Source organism: Naumovozyma dairenensis, chromosome 6 (assembly GCF_000227115.2).
Source record: "Naumovozyma dairenensis CBS 421 chromosome 6, complete genome".
Lineage (NCBI taxonomy): Eukaryota > Fungi > Ascomycota > Saccharomycetes > Saccharomycetales > Saccharomycetaceae > Naumovozyma > Naumovozyma dairenensis.
This window is the reverse complement of record NC_016484.1, coordinates 751,887-775,426: the sequence shown is the minus strand read 5'-3', so window position 1 is coordinate 775,426 and position 23,540 is coordinate 751,887. Positions and strand designations below refer to the sequence as shown.

Sequence of the window (23,540 nt, the reverse complement as noted above, 5' to 3'; positions counted from 1 at the left end):
TGTTCTTCTTCGAGAGATGTTCTGTTGTGTGAGAGACCATCCTTATTTTGTTTAGATCTAACTAACGTTAGGAATTTAAATGAAATATTTTATGCTGGTGAAATTTTTCAAGATAAAATTTAAGATGAGCTGCGAATTATACGAAGATAAAAGAGTTAAAGAATTGTCAAGTAATAGGTTCTGAGACCCAGGGGAAGTGAATAACAAGCAAACTATAATAATATTCGATATTTATATATTTCTCATAATGGGTGGTAAAAAGGGAGAAGCTTCATATCCTCCACCGAAACAGGTTAAAGACTGTCCCGAATGTGGCACAGCATTACAGAAATGTTTAATCCAACAGAACTATGCCTTTGTAATGTGTCCCAATGACAAATGTGCATACCCATTTAATCAAAGAGAAAATATTCAAAATTTAGTGTACGTGGACGATGGGGAAGTTATAGATACAGCTACACAAAGATTATCTAAGGGTTAGGTTGGAATCGCGTTCTATGAATACTTGGGGTATTGTTTCCAGTACACATCGAGTAAACGATTAAACTATTCAAATAAATATGCACAGCCATATAGGAAGAGATTAAGAAAGTTGCATATTAGCTGTTGTTGGCCATATTATATATGTTGAACTGTTGTTAATACTACCGAAATAGCTGGAAGTTCATCGGTTCTCTATAAGATTTTCCTTTGACTAAAATTGTGACTGTTTGTAAGACCCAGACATAGCTTCTGTACATCAGTGACGTAGGATATTTACACCCGTACATTGTCTTTTCATTTTTTGTTATTTATTTTATATATTTTTACCACGCGTGCACCACCACGAGGTTTTCCTCGGCAGGGCCAAAAGGGGAACCGGGCATCGGGATCTTCTTCCAAAGGGCGAGAGAGAGATAGCGCGAATGGAAGACGCTGAGACGGTTCCCCACTGTTGGCTTCGCTTGGCTTGACCGGGCTCAACTTGCCGTGCCTCAGCGCAGCAGGAGTTGCTCTAAGCTTACCCTTCCACGTGAGCTCCCTCCCATTAACGGTCAATATACCCAAAATAGATGGAAGTAAGCTTAAAACTATACTCAATAATATCAGTGGAATTTTACTACAGTATTTGAGTTTTTGATGATAAGAGTTCTTGAAATTCCACAGATTAACAAGAAGTAACAGTCAAAATGGGTATGTAAAAGAAATGTACGAGTTAGGATCTATCGGAACGAACGCAATGAGGTAATGGAAGAGAGAGCTAATCTGTAAAATCCAAAAAAGACCATATTATGAATGAACAAATAGGACACCGATGTCCCATGAAAATCATTCTATAGAATTACTACAAAATGTTAATGAGAGCAAAACACAAAAAAGAAATAGATAAATAACCTAATTGATAAAAAGGAACAACAAAGAATGGTCCTTATGAAAGGAATTAATATATGTTATTGGAATGAACTGAAATTGAGGAAAGTATGGTAGAAAGAATAAACGAAGTAACCTCCATTCTGTTAGCGTGCCAAGAAAAGTAACCCATTTGTTGTCGATACTAATCCCCTATATATTATAAACAAGTATGCAAGTTACTAACAATAAAATAATATCTGAATTTATGGTGATGAATGATATTAATTACGAAATAGTTAACGTTCCAAAGACCAGAAAGACCTACTGTAAAGGTAAAGCCTGTCGTAAGCACACCCAACACAAGGTTACCCAATACAAAGCTGGTAAGGCCTCTTTGTTTGCTCAAGGTAAGAGACGTTATGACCGTAAACAATCTGGTTTCGGTGGTCAAACTAAGCCAATTTTCCACAAGAAAGCTAAGACTACCAAGAAGGTTGTTTTGAGATTGGAATGTGTTAACTGTAAGACCAAGGCTCAATTAACTTTGAAGAGATGTAAGCATTTCGAATTGGGTGGTGAAAAGAAGCAAAAGGGTGCTGCTTTACAATTCTAAGTGTATTGTACTGTACTGTATTATTGTTTACCATTTAGATATTTTTTACTTCACTTTATCTCTTTTCTAAGAAAATAAAAACTAAAATAAACGACTTCGATTTACATACATACGCAGATAAATAAGTATATAACGACAATAATTCCTTCATTATCGATAATGATAATGCTAATAAATTATAGTAAACCCTTATGATCAAATCTTGCTTTCTCATGTCTTCATATTAAGAATGTCTAACTGTTTGAATCTCGCCTTTGCTTTTTCTCTTCGCGCCCTTCTCTGTGTGAAAAAGTTGGAAAATTAAGTTCCATGAAATTTGGAAAACAGGCACTTGGCGTTGTTGATATTAGTGAACAAGATAGGTTGGTATATTTGATCTGGGTTTGCTTCGGCTTTTCTTAAGGACAGAACCAGAACTGTTGTAGTTGCTAATATCTAAGTTCTACAAGATTGTAGCTGCTGAAGTGCCTGTTATCGTTAGAAGAAACCAGATTTCCGTTGAAATTCCTCAGATAATCAAAGAATTCTGATTCTTTTCCCAATACCATATTTGCACAATGTTTAACAGCCAAAACCCATATAGCCAAACGCCTCCTACTAGTCAAGGGATTTATCAGCAGCAGCAGCAACAACAGCAGCAACAGCAGCATGATATGAGTGCATACCAAGGTATTCAAAGACCTCCTGCTGCTGATTTCAATGGGAATTATTTGAGGCAACAAGGTTCTCAACAATCACTTCAAGATGCTGCTGCTCAGCAACATGAGCAACCACAACAAATTATTGGTGGTGGTTTTACTGATATCCCATCTTTAAATTATCCAGCAACACCCCCGTCGCATAGTAATTTCGCTATACCGAATCAAAACCAAATGATAAATACTCCTCCACCAACTATGGGCGCTTTATATAAACATAGTAACAACTCACAAAGTTTGGTTCAAAATAACATTCACACTAGTAATAATCATGGTATAATCCAACAACCATCTTCTAGTAATTTGCAACAAAGTTATGGGTTTTCTTCTCCAAGTCAATATTCCGCTGATTCTGAATACTTACAAGGTAACGCCATGAGTAGATCCAGTAGTCCCTACCAGCAACAACAACAAGCTGTCGGCCAGCAATACTATAACATTGGTTCCAATGACCCAAGTCCTGTGAAATCAATCAAGAATAATTTCCAACCGCAACTGCAAAATCAAAATCAACAATATCAAAGACAGCAACCTATCCAACCTATACAAGCAACCCAGCAGCAACAACAACAACAACAACAACAACCGAATATACCGACTCAAAATCAAATGAACCAGACATTAATGCAACAACAGCAACAGCAACAACAAGATTCCACTCCTAATTATATGTATTTTGAAAGAAGACCAGATCTACTGACGAAATCTACCCAAGATAAAGCAGCAGCGGTGAAACTAAAAATTGAAAACTTTTACCAATCCTCAGTGAAGTATGCCATTGAAAGAAATGAAAGAAGAGTAGAACTAGAAAACGAATTAGCTTCTCACGAGTGGTCTGAGGAACGAAGAAATAGACAACTAGCATCATTGGGTAAGAAAGAATCTCAATTCTTAAGATTAAGAAGAACAAGGTTATCTTTAGAAGATTTCCATACCGTTAAAGTCATCGGTAAGGGTGCCTTTGGGGAAGTTAGATTAGTACAAAAAAGAGACACAGGGAAGATTTATGCTATGAAGACTTTATTGAAATCAGAAATGTATAAGAAGGATCAATTGGCTCATGTTAAAGCTGAAAGAGATGTTTTGGCAGGGAGTGATTCTCCATGGGTTGTGTCTCTATATTATTCTTTCCAAGATACCCAATATTTATATTTGATTATGGAATTCTTACCTGGTGGTGACTTAATGACTATGCTGATTAGATGGCAATTGTTTACTGAAGATGTTACAAGGTTTTATATGGCAGAATGTATACTAGCTATTGAAACAATTCATAAGCTAGGTTTTATCCATAGAGATATAAAACCGGATAATATATTGATTGATATTAGAGGTCATATTAAATTGTCTGATTTTGGGTTATCTACTGGGTTTCATAAGACTCATGATTCTAATTATTATAAGAAATTACTACAAGATGATGAAAATAATGGTGATGGTAACAATACAAACAATTTGGCAAAACCTGGTTCTGTGAATCCTAATGATGATACCAGGAGGCAATCAAATGTGATTGATTCAATTAATTTGACAATGTCTAATAGGCAACAGATCCAAACATGGCGTAAATCTCGTCGTTTAATGGCATACTCCACTGTTGGTACTCCAGATTACATTGCACCAGAAATCTTCTTATATCAAGGTTATGGACAAGAATGTGATTGGTGGTCCCTTGGTGCAATCATGTATGAATGTTTAATTGGATGGCCTCCATTTTGTTCAGAAACACCACAAGAAACTTACCGTAAGATTATGAATTTTGAACAGACATTACAGTTCCCTGATGATATTCATATTTCCTATGAAGCGGAAGATTTGATCCGTCGTCTTTTAACTCATGCAGATCAAAGGCTAGGACGTCATGGTGGAGCAGATGAAATTAAGAGTCATCCATTTTTCCGTGGTGTCGATTGGAACACTATTAGACAAGTAGAAGCTCCGTATATTCCAAAATTAAGTTCGATTACTGATACTAGATTCTTCCCAACAGATGAACTAGAAAACGTTCCAGATTCTCCTGCAATGGCTCAAGCTGCAAAACAAAGAGAGCAAATGATGAAAAATGGTGGAGTTAATGGTAATGCTACCCCAGTGAAAGAAGATTTACCATTTATTGGTTATACCTATTCTCGTTTTGATTATCTGACAAGAAAGAATGCCATTTGATTTATTTATAAAAGATATATAATGAATCTAATATTCGTACATAGACCTTTCTCAATTAACATCCATTTCTTAAAAAAGATTAGAGCATTGGGTTTTATGGTGTAGCAATTATTTTATTATCCATAAGATTCATTAGGTTGCTGGCATTTCAATGAATACTGCAAAGCTTTTCTTGAACTGATAAAGAGGCACAGAACCTCTTATGAATTATAAATAAAATATATTGATTGTTTATTATTTAAAAGTGGTATTGAAAGGGTACAAAAATGCCCAAAATGTGCTATATCCAAATTGAGGAGAAAAAGTCACAAGAATAAGAGTAAAAAGACTGCTTCCAAATCACTAGAACGAGTATACATAGATCTATCAGGAAAAATGGTAATTAGATCCAAAAATGTATATTACATGATTATTAAAGACGAATATTCACGTTATATCCACAGTGGAAATTATAGATTCAATGACAGACAGCAAAACTCTAAATGTCTTTACCAATTTTCATAAAAAGAAGATGACTCTGATTTATCAACCTCACTTAATGAAATGGTATCAATGTAGGGCATGACGTAAACCCTGATGAGGGAGATGTTGTAGATGATGATGTTGTCATGGATGATACTGATAGTGCTGATGCTAAAGGAGCTAACTCAATGACTCTGGATCAGGTCACCGCAATTATGAAACAATTTCAAGATCGTATGATGGCTGAAGTGGATAGTTGATTACCTAGTCTTAATTCAGTATCTAACGTCACTAAAGAAGGACAATCCAAGAAGAATGACTCCAAGGACTCCAAAAACTCATCCTTCTTGGAGTCACGACAATGAGGAAACAGCTAGAGAACGTAAGAAAGCTGGAGATATCTGAAGAATTGGGCAAAACAGTTCGATTATGTAACTATGTCGGAATTCCCTTTCGATACATGGAAAAATGAGTTGAGCAGAGCAGCGGGTTGTATAGTTTGGATTGATGACGACCCTAGAAGTTTAGTACGTCTATTCTTGACAGGATCTGCGTATAGTTTCTTCATGTGGTCTTGCCAAATCAGGGAGAAAGAACATCAAGTGGACCTTTGGAAGCAGAATCTAAGTGTTTTTTCAAGATTGTAGAAGACAAATATGTCAATGCCTTAGATGTTCAATTACAGGATCTCTTATTTTTGAGACCTAAGTCATCGCTACTGAACAACTAGAGATGCTTCTTCGTAACTTGATTCCAGGCTTCTTCAAAGAGGAGAGTGCTCGGAGTTTAATGTTGGCGAAGTTAGGACGTGAAGACCAAGCCATGGCTGACCAAATCAGGACGTTAAATATGAACTAAACCCATGACCATGACTCAAATTGTTGAGCATTGGAAAAGTAGAGAAATGACATTGAAGAGATGAACCGGTGGTGATTATTATTCCAAAGGTCATGAGAAAGTCAAGGTTGGAATAAAAAATAACAAATTGAGGAAGTGTTTCGGATGTGGTGAAATCGGTCATAAGAAGACTGATTGTACCAAGGAACGTCAAAACAGCCCTCTCAAGAAAAACGGTAATAACCGATAACTTGACGTTGATTCAACGACTCGTCACAATAATTGATGCTATGTAAAAATCACTGATACAGTAAATCGTCTTCTGGAACCCTCTCTTTAACCAATTCGAAAGGTATAATGCTTGAGTCCAAATCTTCCCGATCTTTTCACTACAGCTTTCACTGTAGTTCATCAACTTGTTGCTGTGTATCTCCAAATCCACAAATTTCATTGTATTTATTATTGGAGTCGTATTTCTTGATAAGAACCCATCTTGATGTTATCGGTTTGTAGCCTTCCTTGATGTCTTTTTCAGCAATTTCATCAAAAAAACTTCTCTTGTTTAAGAATTAATTAAATTCCTTTTGACATGTATTTAGTCAACCTTCTTTCTCATTCGATTTTAATACTTTGAGGACTTAGTTATTAGTTGGTCATAAGTCATTGGCATTTGAATTATTTGGAATTACCACATCATCGGTAATATTCTGGTTACTAATTATTGTATCATAATTACCATTATCTCCCACCAAAGCGACCTGTTCTTCTAGCCATTTACCACATGTGTGTTCCTTGCTCCATGGAAAATGTTACAAATGTGGTGACATATACAACAAGGAACACATAAGTGGGAAATGGCTAGAAGAATATGCCGCTATGACACGGTAATAGTAGTGGCACTGTTTCTATAAAACTTTAGATAGAAGGCTTTTGAAGTGAAACCGTCCAAACTCAGTTCATCATTCTGAGATAGTATTTTAATATGGACGCCGTATGAGTCTATACGAAAATATATTAATTATTATAAAAATTTCCCGCAATAGGCTTAAAACACAGATATATGTGAGAAACTGAGTTCAAAACTAAGTGCAAAGCTCATAGATGGTGAGAGGAAAAGGTTATAAATGGTAGTTGAAATAGACCCCAATTCCTTTACTTTAGACTATTCTAACCTACTTAATAATTATATTTCCTTTAGAACTGCGATTTGTATGACGAGGTACTTCGGACTGGAATACGTGTTTAGGATTCCAGAAATCAACATTAAGGGATGATGTTTATAAATGTCTATTGTCTCATCCTCCTCAGGACAATGGTTTGATTATTGTCCTTGTTCTACGTAGAACAATGTTTTAAGGACATTTTATTCTACTTTATAATTAAGGGGTTCTAGAGCTAAAAGATATTTTCTTACATATTATTGTCGGCAGCTAGACTCCGAATTAAGGGATACTTACTTAGGTACCATCTTCAAGCCTTTAAATTAATTCGAATATAATCATACTTTTAATCCAATTAAAGTGGAAGCTAGAAGAAGAATCCGATTTTTTTGGGGGGTAGGTAATGGGCATCTCATCTAATTACTAATTCTCTCTTGTTCCTTTATTTTCTGAAGACGTTCGCTCGTTGTTCCGTGGATGTATTATCAAGTGTTTTTTACATAAAATGAACCAAGAACCGATCCTTGATTGAGGCATGTCAGATGTCATGGGCTGTTCCTACAGGGGTTTCCTCCCATCTACAATTTGAATCTACCGATGCCGAAGAAAATCCCTAAAATCTGGAGAGTGGGCGCGGTCTGTAAAAGATATTTCTCGGCGCTCTCATTTCTGGAAAAAGCACTCACTTTACCCGATTAGGCCATTTTTGAAGGGGGCGTTCCCCTTTTGGGTTAAGGGAAATCATCGCAACCTCAATCCTCTTACGTAAGGAACCCACGGGTTATTAACCTTTCACAAACGGGGAATCCTTAGGAAACTATGCTCGACATCATGTTTTTACAAATGTATTGAGTGTATTGAGTGTACTGAGTGTATTGAGTGTATTTCGGGCCAAATCTAGAGTAGTCGTTTTCCTATTTGGGAAGCTTAAGTGATTTTTACATGAAATTGAATAATTTCTGGAGCAAGGAGTTTCTTCTTCTCGAGCAATTGCTCGAGGCTCCAAATATATAAAGGTAAAAAGAGTCTGCTTTTCTTTGTACACAGTTATGTCTTCCCTATTTTAACCTTGTTTCATCTAAACGTACATATAGTAGAAAAATAATTATAAATTGAAACAAAATAGATATTATCTTCAAAGAAAAAGTTTCTCAAAACATAAATTTTTAATATATCATGAAGTTAGAATACTTATTATCAGCCTTATTGGCCTGTCAAACAGTTGCAGAAGCTTCTCCAATTGATCGTATATTCAGACATAAGACGCCTGAAAATAAACAAAATGCTTTAGCTAGTTTATTGCAATCAGGTTTGCCATTGCCAAACGCAACAAATAGTAGTTATACTAATACTACATCTAATAATGGCACCAACAATACCACAACTTCGTACCAAAACAAAACGAACACTACTAAGCCAGCAGATAGTTTGCAAGTCATCTTCACAGGTGGTCAAGTTTCTATCACTAACACCAGTAAGGTCCATACCAATACCACTAATCTATTCAACAGTTCAAGAGCATTGAATATTACTCAAATGTATGACGTTGCCACAGCCATTAATTCAACCATCAACATCAACACCACTACTGGTGCTGTAGTTGTCGCAAACAGTAGATCTTTAGAAGGTTTAGGTTTCTTCTCATCGGTCTTATTTGATAACAAGAAACCAATTGTTATCTCTGATGATTCAAAATTGGCTGCTGTTGTCGCCGCTGATAAAGGTGCCGCTTCTCGTGGTACTTTAGTTGTTACTAAGGACGGTAAGATTTACAACGGTGTCTTTGCTCCATCTTCTATATGTAGAGAAGAATGTGCTGGTATCCCAGTTGGTATTGTTACCTCTGCTGGTAAAGTCCAATGGTTCTTCGATGCATCGATCCCAACTTTAGTTAACTCCACCTCTATTATTAGAAGGGAATTCAAGAATTTCACTTATGCTTCTGATTTCACCAATTCTATTGTTCCAATCGTTTACGATGGCGAATATTCTTCTGAATTGATTGAATCTGTTTCCGGTAATATTGAAGGTTTAGTCGTTGCTACCACTGGTTCAAGTAACTCTACTACAAGTCCATTTGAAGATATACCAGTTGTCTTTGCTCAAGCTGATTCCACAGAAAGTTTTGTCGGTGAAGGCGATGTTCCAAAGGGTGCTATTGCTGCTGGTTATTTATCTCCGGTTCAAGCTCAAATCTTATTGTCCATTGCCGCCGCTAACGGTGTCACTGAGACTGAAGACGTGCAATCTTTGTTCCCATAATTACTATGAGATAAAACTCACTCTTAATTCAGATTTTCTTTCACGTATCATCTTTTCCTTTTTGAAAGTTCGTCACACAATTTATCACATACTTTAATGCTTACGATGTATGATATAGATTTTGTTTTTTTTCCCCTTTCATCTTTTTTACATCTGTAACGTAAATACCCATTTTTATATATAACATTATTTATACTATTAATAATATTAAAGATAATATACTAATTTATCAATTTTATATTTTTTTCTAGAATTTTCTTCTATACAATTATGTTTAATTTTGGGATGACTATTTTGCCTTTTTCTAAGTAAGTTTCCGAAAATTAAATTTGAAAAGAGTTGTCATCGAAAAACAAACAAGACATCAAATAATAACCGATTAGAGATGATTAGACTTCTATTAACCTTATCAGCACTCTTCACACACTTAAGTTTTAGAGGTGAAACATTTCTACATATGGAATTCACCTTTCCTTATAAAGTGATGTCCCACTTCGTCATATACACGAGATTTGCCTGAATTTGTAACTTTGAAAGACAAATAAATTTTTGTTTTAGGTCTGTATATTTTTTGAGAGAAAGGTAATGAGCTAATGCTAATTGATTTTTAATTATTCCTAACCACTTCTATTGACCTCTACGTTTCCCCATTTTTTTATGACGGTTTTTTATTATGAAACTGGCGAATCAGTACATTTTGTTCGATTAATTAACCTAAGAAACCCACTTAAATCCAAAAAAGGGTCTTTCTATTTTCCACCCTAGGAAGGTTTTCCTAATGACGTTAGTTTTTATTAGCTTCCCATTAACTGTCTCAACGATTATGCAATCAACTAACTATTGAAATGTCTTATCCTTATCTTCTAACACCCGTACATATGAAATAGATGCTTTCTTATCAAATTTATTCAAAGGATGGAATTCTCGATAAGAACATTGGAAAACCCAAATACTAATACTATTACACAACATAGTGAAAGTTAGATCAAAAATTGTAGCAAGAACGTATGTGGTGATGAACCTTAATTAGATTACGGCGCTGCACTTTCCGTTATCTATCGAATAGTTTGGTTTGTAGATAACATTCGTTGGCTAATGCACAAGAGGACCCTACCTCACATAACCTGCACTACACCTTCAACTCAATACCCATTCCCTTTCTAGATCCTCAAAATGGAAGAAAACAAATTAATATATAAATGTCAAAGCAATTTTTTTGTCTGACGAAACAGTTCTCCCCAAGTAAATTACCATTTCATATCTCATTTGAAGGAAAAAACTCACTTACCAAAAAAGCTAACATAGTAATAAAATAAAATCAATTACAAAAACTTCAATGTCATATAATTTTACAGGAACACCAACTGGACACGGAACTGGTGGAGACACGTTAACCACCGATTTAAACACACAATATGATATGGTCAACATGCTCTGGCTAGGTGTATGCGCACCAGGTGTTTGGTTAATGGTTCCTGGTATTGGATTATTATATTCAGGATTAGCAAGGAAAAAACATGCCCTATCATTGCTTTGGGCTTCATTAATGGCGAGCGCCGTCTGTATGTTCCAATGGTTCTTTTGGGGGTATTCTTTAGCTTTCTCTCATCATACTAAGGGCAATGGGTTTATTGGTACTTTAGAATTTTTCGGATTTAGAGATGTATTAGGTGCTCCATCATCTGTTTCAGCTGTACCAGATATAGTGTTTGCTGTATTTCAAGGAATGTTTGCTGCAGTTACCGGGGTACTAATGTTAGGTGGTGCTTGTGAAAGAGCTCGTTTGTTCCCAATGATGGTCTTCTTATTCTTATGGATGACAATAGTCTATTGTCCTATTGCTTGTTGGGCATGGAATGCATCAGGTTGGTTGGCTAAATTAGGTGCTCTAGATTACGCGGGTGGGTTAGCTGTTCATATCAGCTCAGGTCATGGAGGTCTAATTTATGCTTTGATATTAGGTAAAAGAAATGATCCTGTTGCTAAGAATGGGATGCCAAAATATAAACCACATTCTATTACATCTGTTGTATTGGGAACCGTTTTCCTATGGTTCGGATGGCAATTCTTTAATGAAGGTTCTGCTGGTAATGCAACCATCAGGGCCTGGTATTCCGGTATGTCGACAAATCTGGCTGCAGGATGTGGTGGTTTGACTTGGTTGTTTATCGATTATTTCAGATGTGGGAAGAAATGGACCACTGTCGGCTTATGCTCTGGTATTATTGCAGGTTTAGTCGGTATCACACCCGCGGCTGGGTTTGTTCCCATTTGGGCATCTGTAATTATCGGTATATTGACTGCTGCTGGTTGTAATGTTGCCGTTGACTTCAAAAGTTTGCTACGTATTGATGACGGTCTAGATTGTTGGGCGTTGCATGGTGTCGGTGGTGTTATTGGCTCCGTTTTAACTGGGATATTTGCTGCTGATTATGTAAACGCATCAGCTGGCTCATATGCGGCCCCAATTGAAGGTGGTTGGATAAATCATCATTGGAAACAAGTGGGTTACCAACTAGCTGGCGTATGTGCTGCCATCGCATGGTCAACAACTGTAACGGCAATCATACTATTGGCAATGGATAAGATACCATTTTTAAGGTTGAGATTAAGGCCTGAAGAGGAAGAATTAGGTACAGATGAAGCACAAATCGGTGAATTTACATATCAAGAAGATACTATCTTTGTCCCAGAACCAATAAGGTCCCATGTTTCAGGAGAGGTTCCTGTTGCAGAAGCTATTGATGACAAAATTATGGGTGAACCTAAAAATGCAAGTGTTAAATCAGATAGCACTTCAAATTAGATTACATATGCCATAACTACATAATTTCAAACATATATAATTAATGAATTCAAAAAAGATTCATCAGTCCCACAGCTTACTTTAGAGTGCTAGCATTTGATTATTACTACCAGTATTTCTCTTTCCAAAAACGTACGATACAAATTCTTAATTTTTGTTCTTAGTTGGAACTATTTGCCAAGAAAAAAGAAAAATCTTATCAAATGAGTCTCGATGATATTGAAATCACACTGCGGCTTTTCTCTGCCCTGAATTTGGCTTTGATAAGGAATTTTAAGAAAAAGGAAATTATGTAATGACGGAGCGATAAAATATTCTTCAAGTTTTTCTCGAACTATATCTGGATAACGTACGTTCCATATTTTTACTTGACACTTACAGCCAATATATATATCAAATTATAGTTTTTTTCTAAAATTTCCCTAAATTTAGTCTTTGTTTCGATTACTGTGCTTCTTTCGCTTCAAACTTTACAGAATCCCAAATTCAACAAGAAAAAAAATTAGTTGAAAAATAAAGATGGTATCCGTTGAATTTTTGAAAGAATTACCTAAATGTGAGCATCACTTACATTTAGAAGGTACATTAGAACCAGATTTATTATTCCCACTAGCAGAAAGAAACCATATCACTCTTCCACAAACTTTCCCACAAACAGTGACTGAATTAAATGAAAAATATAAATCATTCCGTGATTTACAAGATTTCTTAGATTATTATTATATTGGTACAAATGTCCTTATCAAAGAGGAAGACTTCTTTGATTTAGCATGGGCATATTTTCAAAAAGTACATAAGCAAGGTCTTGTTCATGCCGAAGTATTCTATGATCCACAATCACATACATCAAGAGGTGTAACCATCGAAACAGTGACGTTGGGATTCCAAAGGGCTTGTGCAAAAGCTCAATCAGAATTAGGAATTTCGTCTAAATTGATCATGTGTTTATTAAGACATATCGAACCTGAAGAATGCTTACAAACGGTAAAAGATGCCAAAAAGTTCATTGAGGATGGAACTATCTCAGGTCTAGGGTTAGATTCAGCAGAAAGACCATTCCCACCCAACTTATTCATTGAATGTTATGAGACAGCCAAGAGTTATAATAAAGATTTGCAATTAACCGCACACGCTGGTGAGGAAGGTTCAGCACAATTCGTTGCAGATGCTTTAGATTTATTAAACGTAACGAGAATTGATCATGGGATTAATAGTATTCATGATGCTGAATTGATTCAACGTTTAGCTAGCGAACAAATTATGTTGACTGTATGCCCGTTGTCCAATGTTAAGTTACAAGTTGTTAAATCCGTTAAAGAACTACCATTACAAGAATTTTTAGATAATAATGTTCCATTTTCTTTGAATTCAGATGATCCCGCTTATTTCGGTGGGTATATCTTAGATAACTATATACAGGTTTCCAAAGATTTCCCTGATTGGAATTATGGTACTTGGGGCCGTATTGCAAAGAATGCTATCAATGGGTCCTGGTGTGACTCTAAGAGAAAGCATGAATTGTTGGATAAAGTCGATGAAGTCATCTCCAAATATTCATTGGGGTCAAATTAGAAAAGGGGCTTCTGGAGTCTTCACACTTCCGTCAGTAAATAGACTCATGTTAATAACTTATGCAAATGATGTAAATCGTTATAAACTAAATATTCCAAATATTGAAACTAGATTGGTTCCTGCAATTAGTGTTGATCTTCGTGTATAATAATCAATATATAAAAATTGGATAAAAAGGTCACTTGTTAATAAATCGCCTTTAAGTGAAAAATTTCAGAAATTATTGGAAGTTGAAAAGTCAAAGATAAGTTTTCAACTCTGTACGTAGAGAGAAGAAAACGAAGTAAACTACACATAAACATTAACAAAAAATTGTAGTGAAGTTGTACTTCAAACGGAACAATCGATAGTGAGGAAGAAAGAGAAAAAAAATGGATTTACTACCGGAGGGGAAGAAAAACAATACACAAGTTTCTTTTGAAGATCAACAAAAGATTAATGAATTTTCCAAACTTATCATGAGAAAGGATTCCCTAGAACTGGAGTTGGCAAAACAAAGACAAGAAAAGGAATACCTAGAAGATGTGTCACTTGAAATAGAGTTGCTAGATGAGGAAGAATTGGTTCAATATAAAATTGGCGATTTGTTTATGTTAATGAAACAGAGCGAGGTCGTTGAACAATTAGAAAAGGATTCAGAGATTATTGATAAGACAATCGACGAACTAGAGTCTAAAGAATCCGACCTGGATGGTAGATTAAGTGAATTGAAAACAGCTTTGTATGCTAAATTTGGAGATAATATCAATTTAGAGCGTTAATCAAACCTGAGATATTTCTTGTCATATCTGATATAACGGTATAATCTACTCCTTCTTATTGTAATGAATAAAGTACCCCAATTTGCTTGGCTTAAGTAGGGATATGTGCCAATTCTTTTGCAACATGTCATATACACAGCCGAGGTTCATCAATCAAGAATTCAGTAATCAAATATAGCAATTACGGAATTATGTAACATATAAACAACAAAACCCTAATAATGACTTAACATCATTAAGATATAAGAAGTAAGATATAAACCAGTCTAACTTTTTGCTGACATAACTTGCTTTTTATTGTTCGCCCATTGAAGTTATCGCAAATTCAAGGCTAGACCGGAATGCTTGTTTCTACAGAGGTTTCTCCGAACAGAGGGCAGGGTCTGTGTGGTTCCTCTCTAACAAATCAAAACAATATTTTTGTTGTTAGGAAGCAGATCTCTAGATTAGAAAAGGGGTCACTTCTAGCAGCTTTCTCAAAACCATTTTTACCTAATTCCTGGCAATATGCCCGTACCGTAGTGAATACCCTTTCTAACGTCTGATGGTTCTTTTCCAAGAAATGGGTAGTACCTGATGTACAATTGTGAAACATGTTCATTTTTTTTTATAAGAAAAAAATATAAACTGTGAAAAGTGCAAATAAGAAGCTTCGTTTTACTTCCCATCACATTCGTTCGTGGATGAGCCTTTGAATAATCTCACCACGTAATATTTCGTAATTTTTATTTAGTCGGCGCTTAAATTTCCGGAAGAGGAAAAATCCTTCAATCAGAAATGAACTTACAGGTTATTTTAAAAACTTGTATAATAAGTTCCTTACAAATAAAGAAGCCATATAGACAGTACACAGAAGGGAGACCAATGAAACATTAATTTATATATTATTCATGATGAATCTTGTCGTTACTTTCCTTCGAAAGAACATATTTACTATTTGTGTTCTTCTCGTATGGGGCCACAGCTAATTATTATATACATTATTTATAATATATGTATTAATTGAATAACTTGTATATTTAATTATTTATAAATTATTCTTGTCATTCATCTTTCCACATACATCCCAGAAGAACCTATATTAAATCCCTCTCAAAAATTCAAGCTTTTTTGTGGCAGCGAAGAGATGGGAAATGAAAAGTGTGTCGCTGGAAAACCCCCCGTACAAAAGAGGGGTGCCCATTGGGGAATTTATGTCATAACCAAAAGGGTCCCGTACCGCATGATGGAACAGAACCCAACCGCAAACTCCTCGCGGATACTTGTGGGAATTTTTTCAGCGAAAAACAAACAAAACAAACAAACAAAACAAAACAAAACAAAAAGGAAAGAAAGAAAGAAATATGATAAACGTTTTCGAATTACGTGGATCAAAAAAATTAAGTGACTAACTTAACTTCCGTAACACAACAACCCAGAGGTTAAGAGACGACAAGGAACAAAAGGCACACAACTGTAGATCAGCTAGAACCTAAACGGAAATACATCCATTCATTAATACAGTCTGACAGAAGGATACCTTTTGATCATATATATCATTTTCTGCTCTTTTCATTTATTCTGTTATTATCGTTTAGAGATCATTTTTCTCCCCCACTCGCCTCGATAGACAAATTTTTCTTCCATTTGAAATTTTACAGTACATAATTAGAAGGCAACTTCTACCCTCCCCACCCCACATTTAATTATCTATTAATAAAATATACATATAATAGATAATTCCGAACAGGAGGAATAACAAGAGTGTATCGTATTAATAAGACTAAAGAACAAACGCAAATCAAAAGTTTTACTATCTGTATTTTCTTCTCTGTTCGATCATCAAAGTATATCCATGTCTTATCATCAATCATCAACAGCTGCGAATACAGCAATGGCTATCCACAACTTAACAAATGCTACAAACACTCCGATGCAAAGCTCAAGCAACATAAGAATACTGAACGGCAACACAGCAAACAATACCACCGCAAATACTAACATGACATCATCTCCATCAAACTATTCATCAACTTCCCGTGATGATTCCACGATAGTTGGTCTCCATTACAAAATCGGTAAGAAAATAGGAGAAGGTTCATTCGGTGTAGTATTCGAAGGTACCAACATGTTAAACGGTTTATCAGTGGCTATCAAATTCGAACCAAGGAAAACCGAAGCTCCACAATTGAAAGATGAATATCGAACTTACAAAATTCTTTCTGGTACTCCAGGAATACCACAAGCTTATTATTTCGGTCAAGAAGGGCTACATAACATTCTTGTCATGGATCTTTTCGGCCCATCTTTGGAAGATCTTTTCGATTGGTGTAATAGAAGATTCTCAGTAAAGACTGTGGTACAAATTGCAGTGCAAATGATAACTCTAATTGAAGATTTACATGCCCATGATTTGATCTATAGAGATATTAAACCAGATAATTTCTTAATTGGGAGACCGGGACAACCAGATGCTAATAAAGTTCATTTGATTGATTTCGGAATGGCTAAACAATATAGAGATCCAAAGACTAAACAACATATACCTTATCGTGAGAAGAAATCATTGAGTGGTACAGCAAGATATATGTCTATTAATACTCATTTGGGGAGAGAACAATCAAGGAGAGATGATATGGAAGCAATGGGTCATGTGTTTTTCTATTTCCTTAGAGGTCAATTACCATGGCAAGGTTTAAAAGCTCCAAATAATAAACAAAAATATGAAAAAATTGGTGAGAAGAAGAGAACAACTAATGTTTATGATTTGGCTCAAGGATTACCTATCCAATTTGGTCGTTATTTAGAGATTGTTAGAAATTTAGCATTTGATGAAACTCCTGATTATGAAGGATATCGTATGTTATTACTATCTGCATTAGATGATTTAGGTGAAGCTGCAGACGGTGAATATGATTGGATGAAATTGAATGGTGGTCGCGGTTGGGATTTATCAATTAATAAAAAACCAAACCTTCATGGTTATGGTCATCCAAATCCACCAAATGAAAAATCAAGAAGACATAGAAATAAACTGTTACAACAACCACAATTACAACCTCATCACATTCACCAACAATCTCCACAACCAAGTCAACTACAATCGGCCAATGCAAATGTAAACCAACAACAAGAACAACAATTAGATCCAACATCGTACGAGGCTTACCAACAACAAACACAACAAAAGTATGCGCAACAACAAGCACAACAATTAAAGAAATCACAAGCACAACAACAAGCTCAACAACAGCAACAATTCCAAACTCGTCCATCACAACATCGACAACAGCAACAACATCAAATACAACAACAACAAAATAATATTAACGGGAGATATCAACAACAAGATGGAGATAATGTTAATCACAAATATCAATCTCAAGAACAACCAACGGCAAATAAAAATGCAAATGCCAACCAACAACCAATTGGTAAAGATACAAGTTCACAACATTCTGTCAAAGGTTTCTTTAGTAAACTAGGGTGTTGTTAAATGAAAGAAAAAGACGGAAGGAACGAAAAGATAAACATTAAAAAATGAACGACAAGAGAGAAGATGGGCGGGAGATAACGTACACCTAACAGTAAAGATTTTATTTCAGTTATTATTTGTAATTGTAATTATAATTATAATTGAAATTAGATTAAGTAATGAAAATAATAATGTAAATTAGATTATATAATTATAAGAGAATAATTCAATGATAATATTAGGATATTCATTTATATCGTAGGCAATTCATATAGAACTCTATGTGCCAGCGTGATGTTGAAATCATGAAATTATCTATCTATTGTTATTAGAATTATTATTAATATTAAAGTTTTTAGTTATTTAAAAAATAGTCTGTCTATAAGAAATGAATCATCTCATTTTTGCTTTTTATTATGCTATAACGTCATCGCCACGAACTAAATAAACTACGTCCTTATCATGTAATTCATTAGCGACACGATCCGATAATTCCAACAATTTAAAATCAACATTATCCTTCGCCTTAATTTCTTTATAAAGGTATAATTTTTCCTTCTTAGTTGTTTTAAAATTACTATTCAAATTTTTAACTTGTAATTGTTGAGCCAAATAATCCAATGTCCTACCTAATGGCCAAATCTTATTTATAAAAACAGCCGTTTTCACACTATTAGCGTCCCCCTCTTGCTCCGAATTACCTTCTAAATAATAACACCATATATGAATTCTATTACTTGTTGGAATCTTCGAATCTCCAATGGCCGATTTTTTTAAAAGAAGTATATTCCCCTCATTCTCATCATTATTAGATTTCTTCGAGCTAAAAAAGCTACGAGAAGTTTTCTTATTATTACTACTTCTATGCTTATCAAAAAAACTTTTCAATTTCGATAAAGTGGATTCATTCAATCTCGACCGTATTGTATTTTTTTCCCTCAAGTTACCATTACCTAACACAGCCTCATTTGTTGATACAGGATTACGGACATGTGGTTGATTAACTCGAATGTATCCTTTCTCAGGAAGCAAACTTTTAAAATATTGCTCATCATTCCCACGAACAGTCTCGCTCGACCTCGGGGTAGTGGTTTGCTGCTTTAATGATTCACAATAATGAGATTGTTTGGACCGATGCTCTGAACAAAAATCTTTATTGCATGATGAACAATGGAATGGTAAGAAATCTAATTTTTCACATAGGGAACAGTGAGTTCCTACATCTAGCATTCCTATTTCTCTTTCTGATCCTTGTGAGGTGGTCATTATGTATTATAATTATTTTGTTGTTGTTGTTGTTGTTGTTGTTGTTGTGTCTTGCGATGGCAGATTAATAGGGAAGCGGTGTTAAAAGAACTCTGTATTAAAAAGGCTTTATATATCTCGGTGTTTTATATACGTACGTACGTTGAAGAGAAAGGAAGCTTGAGTGTTAAAAGGACCACCGAACAAGATAAAGGAAAAGTTGAATGTTCTTGGTGATGATGTAATAGGAAGTATGATTGCCAATGAACTCAAGGATGTGTCGTCGTTGTTATCGTCGGAATATGATGAATCATCAAGTGCTGGGGAAGAATCGGAATTAGAGGAAGCTCATGAATATTTTGAACAGGCTAAATCATTCAAAATATTAACTATACCTACTCTATTTTCAATCTATGATAATGATATCATCAGTACAACAGTTGATCATTCGTTGACATCTCCGCATGTACGTGTCATTGAATCGGAAAAGAAGAAGAGGAAGGAGTTCCGATTATGGTTTAAATTTCTCATTTTGAGCACTTGTGGAATCATAATCAATGAAATATTCAATTATTTAAATGAATCCACGTTATATGAAGGTTTCAATTATCTACAATGGATACCGTATTCTTTACAAGGTATATCTTTCGGTATAATAATCCCCATCTTAGATTCATTGTTGTTCGAAGATATAGATGAAAATGGATGTAGTTTCAAATCTATCATAGGGACATTTAATATAATTTTAGGCATAGCATATGGGATTAGAACTATAAGTTGGGAATCTAAGATGCAAATGTCAATTGCTTGGTGTCTTTTAAATTTCATACTATGGTTATTTTTAGATAATGGTACCCTTTCTACTATATTACTTTGGATTAGTAGCAGCCTATTTGGAATAACTATACGATATGTTACTGGTATTTATGTATATCCCAATGGGGGTGATCGGTTATATTTTATGAACTCCTTGTGTGCAAATATATTAATATTTGGGAAACTAGGTAGATATTTATTTCAGTATTGATATAATATACTATACAGTTCTATAAATACTACGTTACGAGACGATAGATAATTTAGTTTCACTTCTCGTATAACAATAATAAATGGATGACATTGCGATGACAACCATAGTTATATATGTGACAATTGGGTATAAGTCCATGGGTATCCCCAAGAAAGTCTTAATGACGGATATATTAATTTGAGGTAATTTTTCCTTGCCTATTGCTGCTGATCTACCATGGAGATTCTTTAGAAATAAATGCGTGTCAATATTTACAGAGACGATAATTCTTGGATAATCTACAGGATCAAAATGGTATAGCGGGTCCTCATTACCGCTAGGAGAGTCCAAATGTACAGTGTAAGGAGGTATTATGTGCCAATCAAGATTATCAATAATCAATGGATGGATAGCAGACCAACATAATTTAATTTGATAATTGGAATTATTTTGTAGGTTTAATAATTCAATATAGTATTTTCTTTTCGTTTTGTGATTTTGTACAGGTATATCAAGAGTCAATTTATTCGTATAGGCTGGTGCTGTATCATTTAATAATATATGAGGCAAAGGATTTATGGTTGAATCTTCATTTTTCTTTCTTGTTGCTGGGAAATCCTTTGGTATTGAAATCAAGATGGATTCAGTGTTTGCGATGACGAAAATCTGTGAGAATCCATTAATGCATAACAGCAAATAAAATGATATTCTTATAAATGACGGTAGAAATTGCATCAAGCTTGATTATTTCTGTGTGATGTGGTATGCTATACTCTTTATTCTTCCAGTTGTCTTAAATTATATGATTAATTTTCACATATTTGTATTTGTTTGTACTTAAATGAGTATATAGAGCTAGATAAAAATTTAAAGGTAACACCGTCAGGTTCTTGTATATTTACAATAATCACTTCGTAATATTACACAAGTGGCAAACACATACAGAACGAAAGAGAAGAGCAACATATTGTATGATAAGGAGTAGCATTAGGTTATCATGACTGAAGTACCCATTGAAAATGTCGAGAAACAGGAAGAGGAAGTTCTTACAGATAAAAATATCAAGGACAATAACTTAATTAATGATGATGATGATGATGATGAGTATCTTTATAAGGAGTTTTTACTTGAGTCTAATATTCGATTGGCAAGAGAGCAAGAGAGAGAAAGAATATTGAAAGAGATGCATCAAGCAGATGAAGAATATCGACTTTTCAGGGAAGAGACGAGAAACCTTTTTTCACCCATTCGCCAAGGTTTTGATGAGGAAAGAGACGAAGATCTTGTTGGCAGCGAAGCACTTCGAGTTCCTCTGAGACAAGTGATGGAGAATGGTACACTACGAGCGCAATTGCAAGTAATGGATGAAATTCTTCAAGATCTTAGGAATGACGAAGAAAATATGCTTCATCGAAATGGAAATGGAAATGGAAATCAAAATCGTAATCGTGATGGTAATGCAAATTTCAATGGTAATAATAACAACAATAATGCTGTCCCCAACGGTAATAATAATAATAATAATGCTGGATTTATCATCATACGATTTGCTAGAGCAGTGTTTACGTTTAATCGATACATGATGATGATGTTACTCCCCCTTTTCACGTATAATATTTTTCAAGCTGGGTTTGGTAGTGTAGCATTTTCACAAGATGATCTCATTAGGGAAATTCTTGGTTACTTGGCAATTGCTAATGCGGAATATATTCTAGATCTTGGTGGTGGAGGTACTAGAATGGCGAATGCTAGAAATGCTGTAGCGGGTGCAATGAATAATGCTACTAATGTCAGTAGCATTAGTAACGCGGCTAATTACACGGAAGTCATACAATCTTATATACTGGTCGATTTACGAGGAGGGTTATCTTTACTAGAGAAATTCCATAATATTGTTGTCTATTATTCCAGTCCGGTTAAGATGTTACTTGAAGGCAAAATATCCTCCATCGCAGCAGGGAACTACAACTTCTTCACACAACGTATGTGGATATTAATGTACTCGATATATGTGACCTTGGTCAAGTTTACGACAACGACAATATATTTAGTTTATGGATTTGTCGGGACCGGACTCTACTTTCTTTTGGGATGTTTCTTCTCAACAGCGCTGATTTTAACCCTATGGCGCCGGTACAGAACCATGCTCAGGGTCATGGCCCACAATGTAGGGCTGCCGGTGTTGTGAAAACCCTAGGGTATCTGCCGCATACATACAATAAATGCTACCGGAATAAATTACGTAATTCTTTTTTTATTTTTGCCTTCTTCTCATTTCCTCTTTTCATCCTTCTTTTTTACCCCGCGATTTCCTTATTTGACACGGAAGGAATAATGCTCCCCTCTCTCCGAGTGTTCCTCTGTGGAATTGGAATCGTTTTCTTTCTCTTTCTGTTTCTCCGCCTTTGCCTTCGCCTTCGCCTTCGCCTTGATCTTCACCTCCCCCTCATTTAATTCGAATTCAGATTCGTTTTCAACTCAATTTGGATACCGACCGTCCCATTGACTGAGTCCAGACTCAGTGGATCTCACGCACAAAGAACCATGTGTTGCTTTTAGTTTTTTTTTTCCGTATTTTCCTTCCTTCTTCTGCTCTTCTCTCCTGTGTAGGGAAGGAACCAACTTTTGTCGTCGACTTTGACTGTCCCCCCCCTCCTCCTCCCCACTGTTAATCTCACGGGTTGTTCCGAGCCGAATTGCCAAGTTGCTTCCTCGAGGAGCAGCCTATTGTATAGGAAACGAGTAACAATAGCCAGAACATGCTAGCGGGTAGGGGCAGGGTTAGGGGTTTGTGTAGACTGGAAAACATTTTAATTGGGGGTGCGGCCGAAAATCTCAGATACTCCAAGATAGAAAATAAATAAAGACGCAAAAAATTATGAACCCTTACCGTTATTGGTGCCATTTGCAAATCAAAACTTTACAAAAAAGAGGGTTTGACTTGGCAGCTGTTAGAAAAAATGTTGAAAGGAGAACTAAAACAGAGAGGGTTGTACTTTCCCTCCTCTCAAGAAATGGGATGTCCTTACAAAAAACATTTTTACCCCTAACATATGATTGATTGACCATAAGACGAAAAGAGGATATAGAACAGAAATAACTTTAAATAAACCGGTCTCAACGTGATCCTCAAGACTGCAATAAATATACTCGTTCTATATAA

The 23,540-nt window shown here is 35.3% G+C and overlaps 12 protein-coding genes across 12 annotated transcripts; 10 read left to right on the top strand and 2 right to left on the bottom strand.

Moving 5' to 3' along the window:
* Positions 1-247: 247 nt before the first annotated feature.
* NDAI0F03220 (uncharacterized protein) lies at positions 248-481 on the top strand (the record flags this gene model as incomplete). The annotated part of the gene is made up of 1 exon (XM_003670835.1): positions 248-481. One exon carries the CDS (start codon positions 248-250, stop codon positions 479-481), a length of 234 nt encoding a protein of 77 aa, XP_003670883.1.
* Positions 482-1,169: 688 nt separating this feature from the next.
* Positions 1,170-1,945, top strand: RPL42A (60S ribosomal protein eL42; the record flags this gene model as incomplete). Its single annotated transcript, XM_003670834.1, has 2 exons — positions 1,170-1,173; positions 1,629-1,945. The coding sequence occupies 2 exons, from the start codon at positions 1,170-1,172 to the stop codon at positions 1,943-1,945; spliced, it is 321 nt and encodes a 106-aa protein (XP_003670882.1).
* A 557-nt stretch (positions 1,946-2,502) lies between these two features.
* On the top strand, positions 2,503-4,809 carry CBK1 (serine/threonine protein kinase CBK1; the record flags this gene model as incomplete). The annotated part of the gene is made up of 1 exon (XM_003670833.1): positions 2,503-4,809. The coding sequence occupies one exon, from the start codon at positions 2,503-2,505 to the stop codon at positions 4,807-4,809; it is 2,307 nt and encodes a 768-aa protein (XP_003670881.1).
* A 3,635-nt stretch (positions 4,810-8,444) lies between these two features.
* On the top strand, positions 8,445-9,530 carry YGP1 (Ygp1p; the record flags this gene model as incomplete). The annotated part of the gene is made up of 1 exon (XM_003670832.1): positions 8,445-9,530. The coding sequence occupies one exon, from the start codon at positions 8,445-8,447 to the stop codon at positions 9,528-9,530; it is 1,086 nt and encodes a 361-aa protein (XP_003670880.1).
* A 1,336-nt stretch (positions 9,531-10,866) lies between these two features.
* Positions 10,867-12,336, top strand: MEP2 (ammonium permease MEP2; the record flags this gene model as incomplete). The annotated part of the gene is made up of 1 exon (XM_003670831.1): positions 10,867-12,336. One exon carries the CDS (start codon positions 10,867-10,869, stop codon positions 12,334-12,336), a length of 1,470 nt encoding a protein of 489 aa, XP_003670879.1.
* Positions 12,337-12,855: 519 nt separating this feature from the next.
* AAH1 (adenine deaminase) lies at positions 12,856-13,908 on the top strand (the record flags this gene model as incomplete). Its single annotated transcript, XM_003670830.1, has 1 exon — positions 12,856-13,908. The coding sequence occupies one exon, from the start codon at positions 12,856-12,858 to the stop codon at positions 13,906-13,908; it is 1,053 nt and encodes a 350-aa protein (XP_003670878.1).
* A 371-nt stretch (positions 13,909-14,279) lies between these two features.
* On the top strand, positions 14,280-14,669 carry GIM3 (tubulin-binding prefolding complex subunit GIM3; the record flags this gene model as incomplete). Its single annotated transcript, XM_003670829.1, has 1 exon — positions 14,280-14,669. One exon carries the CDS (start codon positions 14,280-14,282, stop codon positions 14,667-14,669), a length of 390 nt encoding a protein of 129 aa, XP_003670877.1.
* A 1,834-nt stretch (positions 14,670-16,503) lies between these two features.
* Positions 16,504-18,144, top strand: YCK2 (serine/threonine protein kinase YCK2; the record flags this gene model as incomplete). Its single annotated transcript, XM_003670828.1, has 1 exon — positions 16,504-18,144. The coding sequence occupies one exon, from the start codon at positions 16,504-16,506 to the stop codon at positions 18,142-18,144; it is 1,641 nt and encodes a 546-aa protein (XP_003670876.1).
* Positions 18,145-18,537: 393 nt separating this feature from the next.
* Positions 18,538-19,389, bottom strand: CUZ1 (Cuz1p; the record flags this gene model as incomplete). Its single annotated transcript, XM_003670827.1, has 1 exon — positions 18,538-19,389. One exon carries the CDS (start codon positions 19,387-19,389, stop codon positions 18,538-18,540), a length of 852 nt encoding a protein of 283 aa, XP_003670875.1.
* Positions 19,390-19,621: 232 nt separating this feature from the next.
* On the top strand, positions 19,622-20,395 carry NDAI0F03130 (uncharacterized protein; the record flags this gene model as incomplete). Its single annotated transcript, XM_003670826.1, has 1 exon — positions 19,622-20,395. One exon carries the CDS (start codon positions 19,622-19,624, stop codon positions 20,393-20,395), a length of 774 nt encoding a protein of 257 aa, XP_003670874.1.
* A 33-nt stretch (positions 20,396-20,428) lies between these two features.
* PGA1 (Pga1p) lies at positions 20,429-21,112 on the bottom strand (the record flags this gene model as incomplete). The annotated part of the gene is made up of 1 exon (XM_003670825.1): positions 20,429-21,112. The coding sequence occupies one exon, from the start codon at positions 21,110-21,112 to the stop codon at positions 20,429-20,431; it is 684 nt and encodes a 227-aa protein (XP_003670873.1).
* A 262-nt stretch (positions 21,113-21,374) lies between these two features.
* On the top strand, positions 21,375-22,565 carry ASI2 (Asi2p; the record flags this gene model as incomplete). Its single annotated transcript, XM_003670824.1, has 1 exon — positions 21,375-22,565. One exon carries the CDS (start codon positions 21,375-21,377, stop codon positions 22,563-22,565), a length of 1,191 nt encoding a protein of 396 aa, XP_003670872.1.
* Between the last annotated feature and the right edge of the window lie 975 nt (positions 22,566-23,540).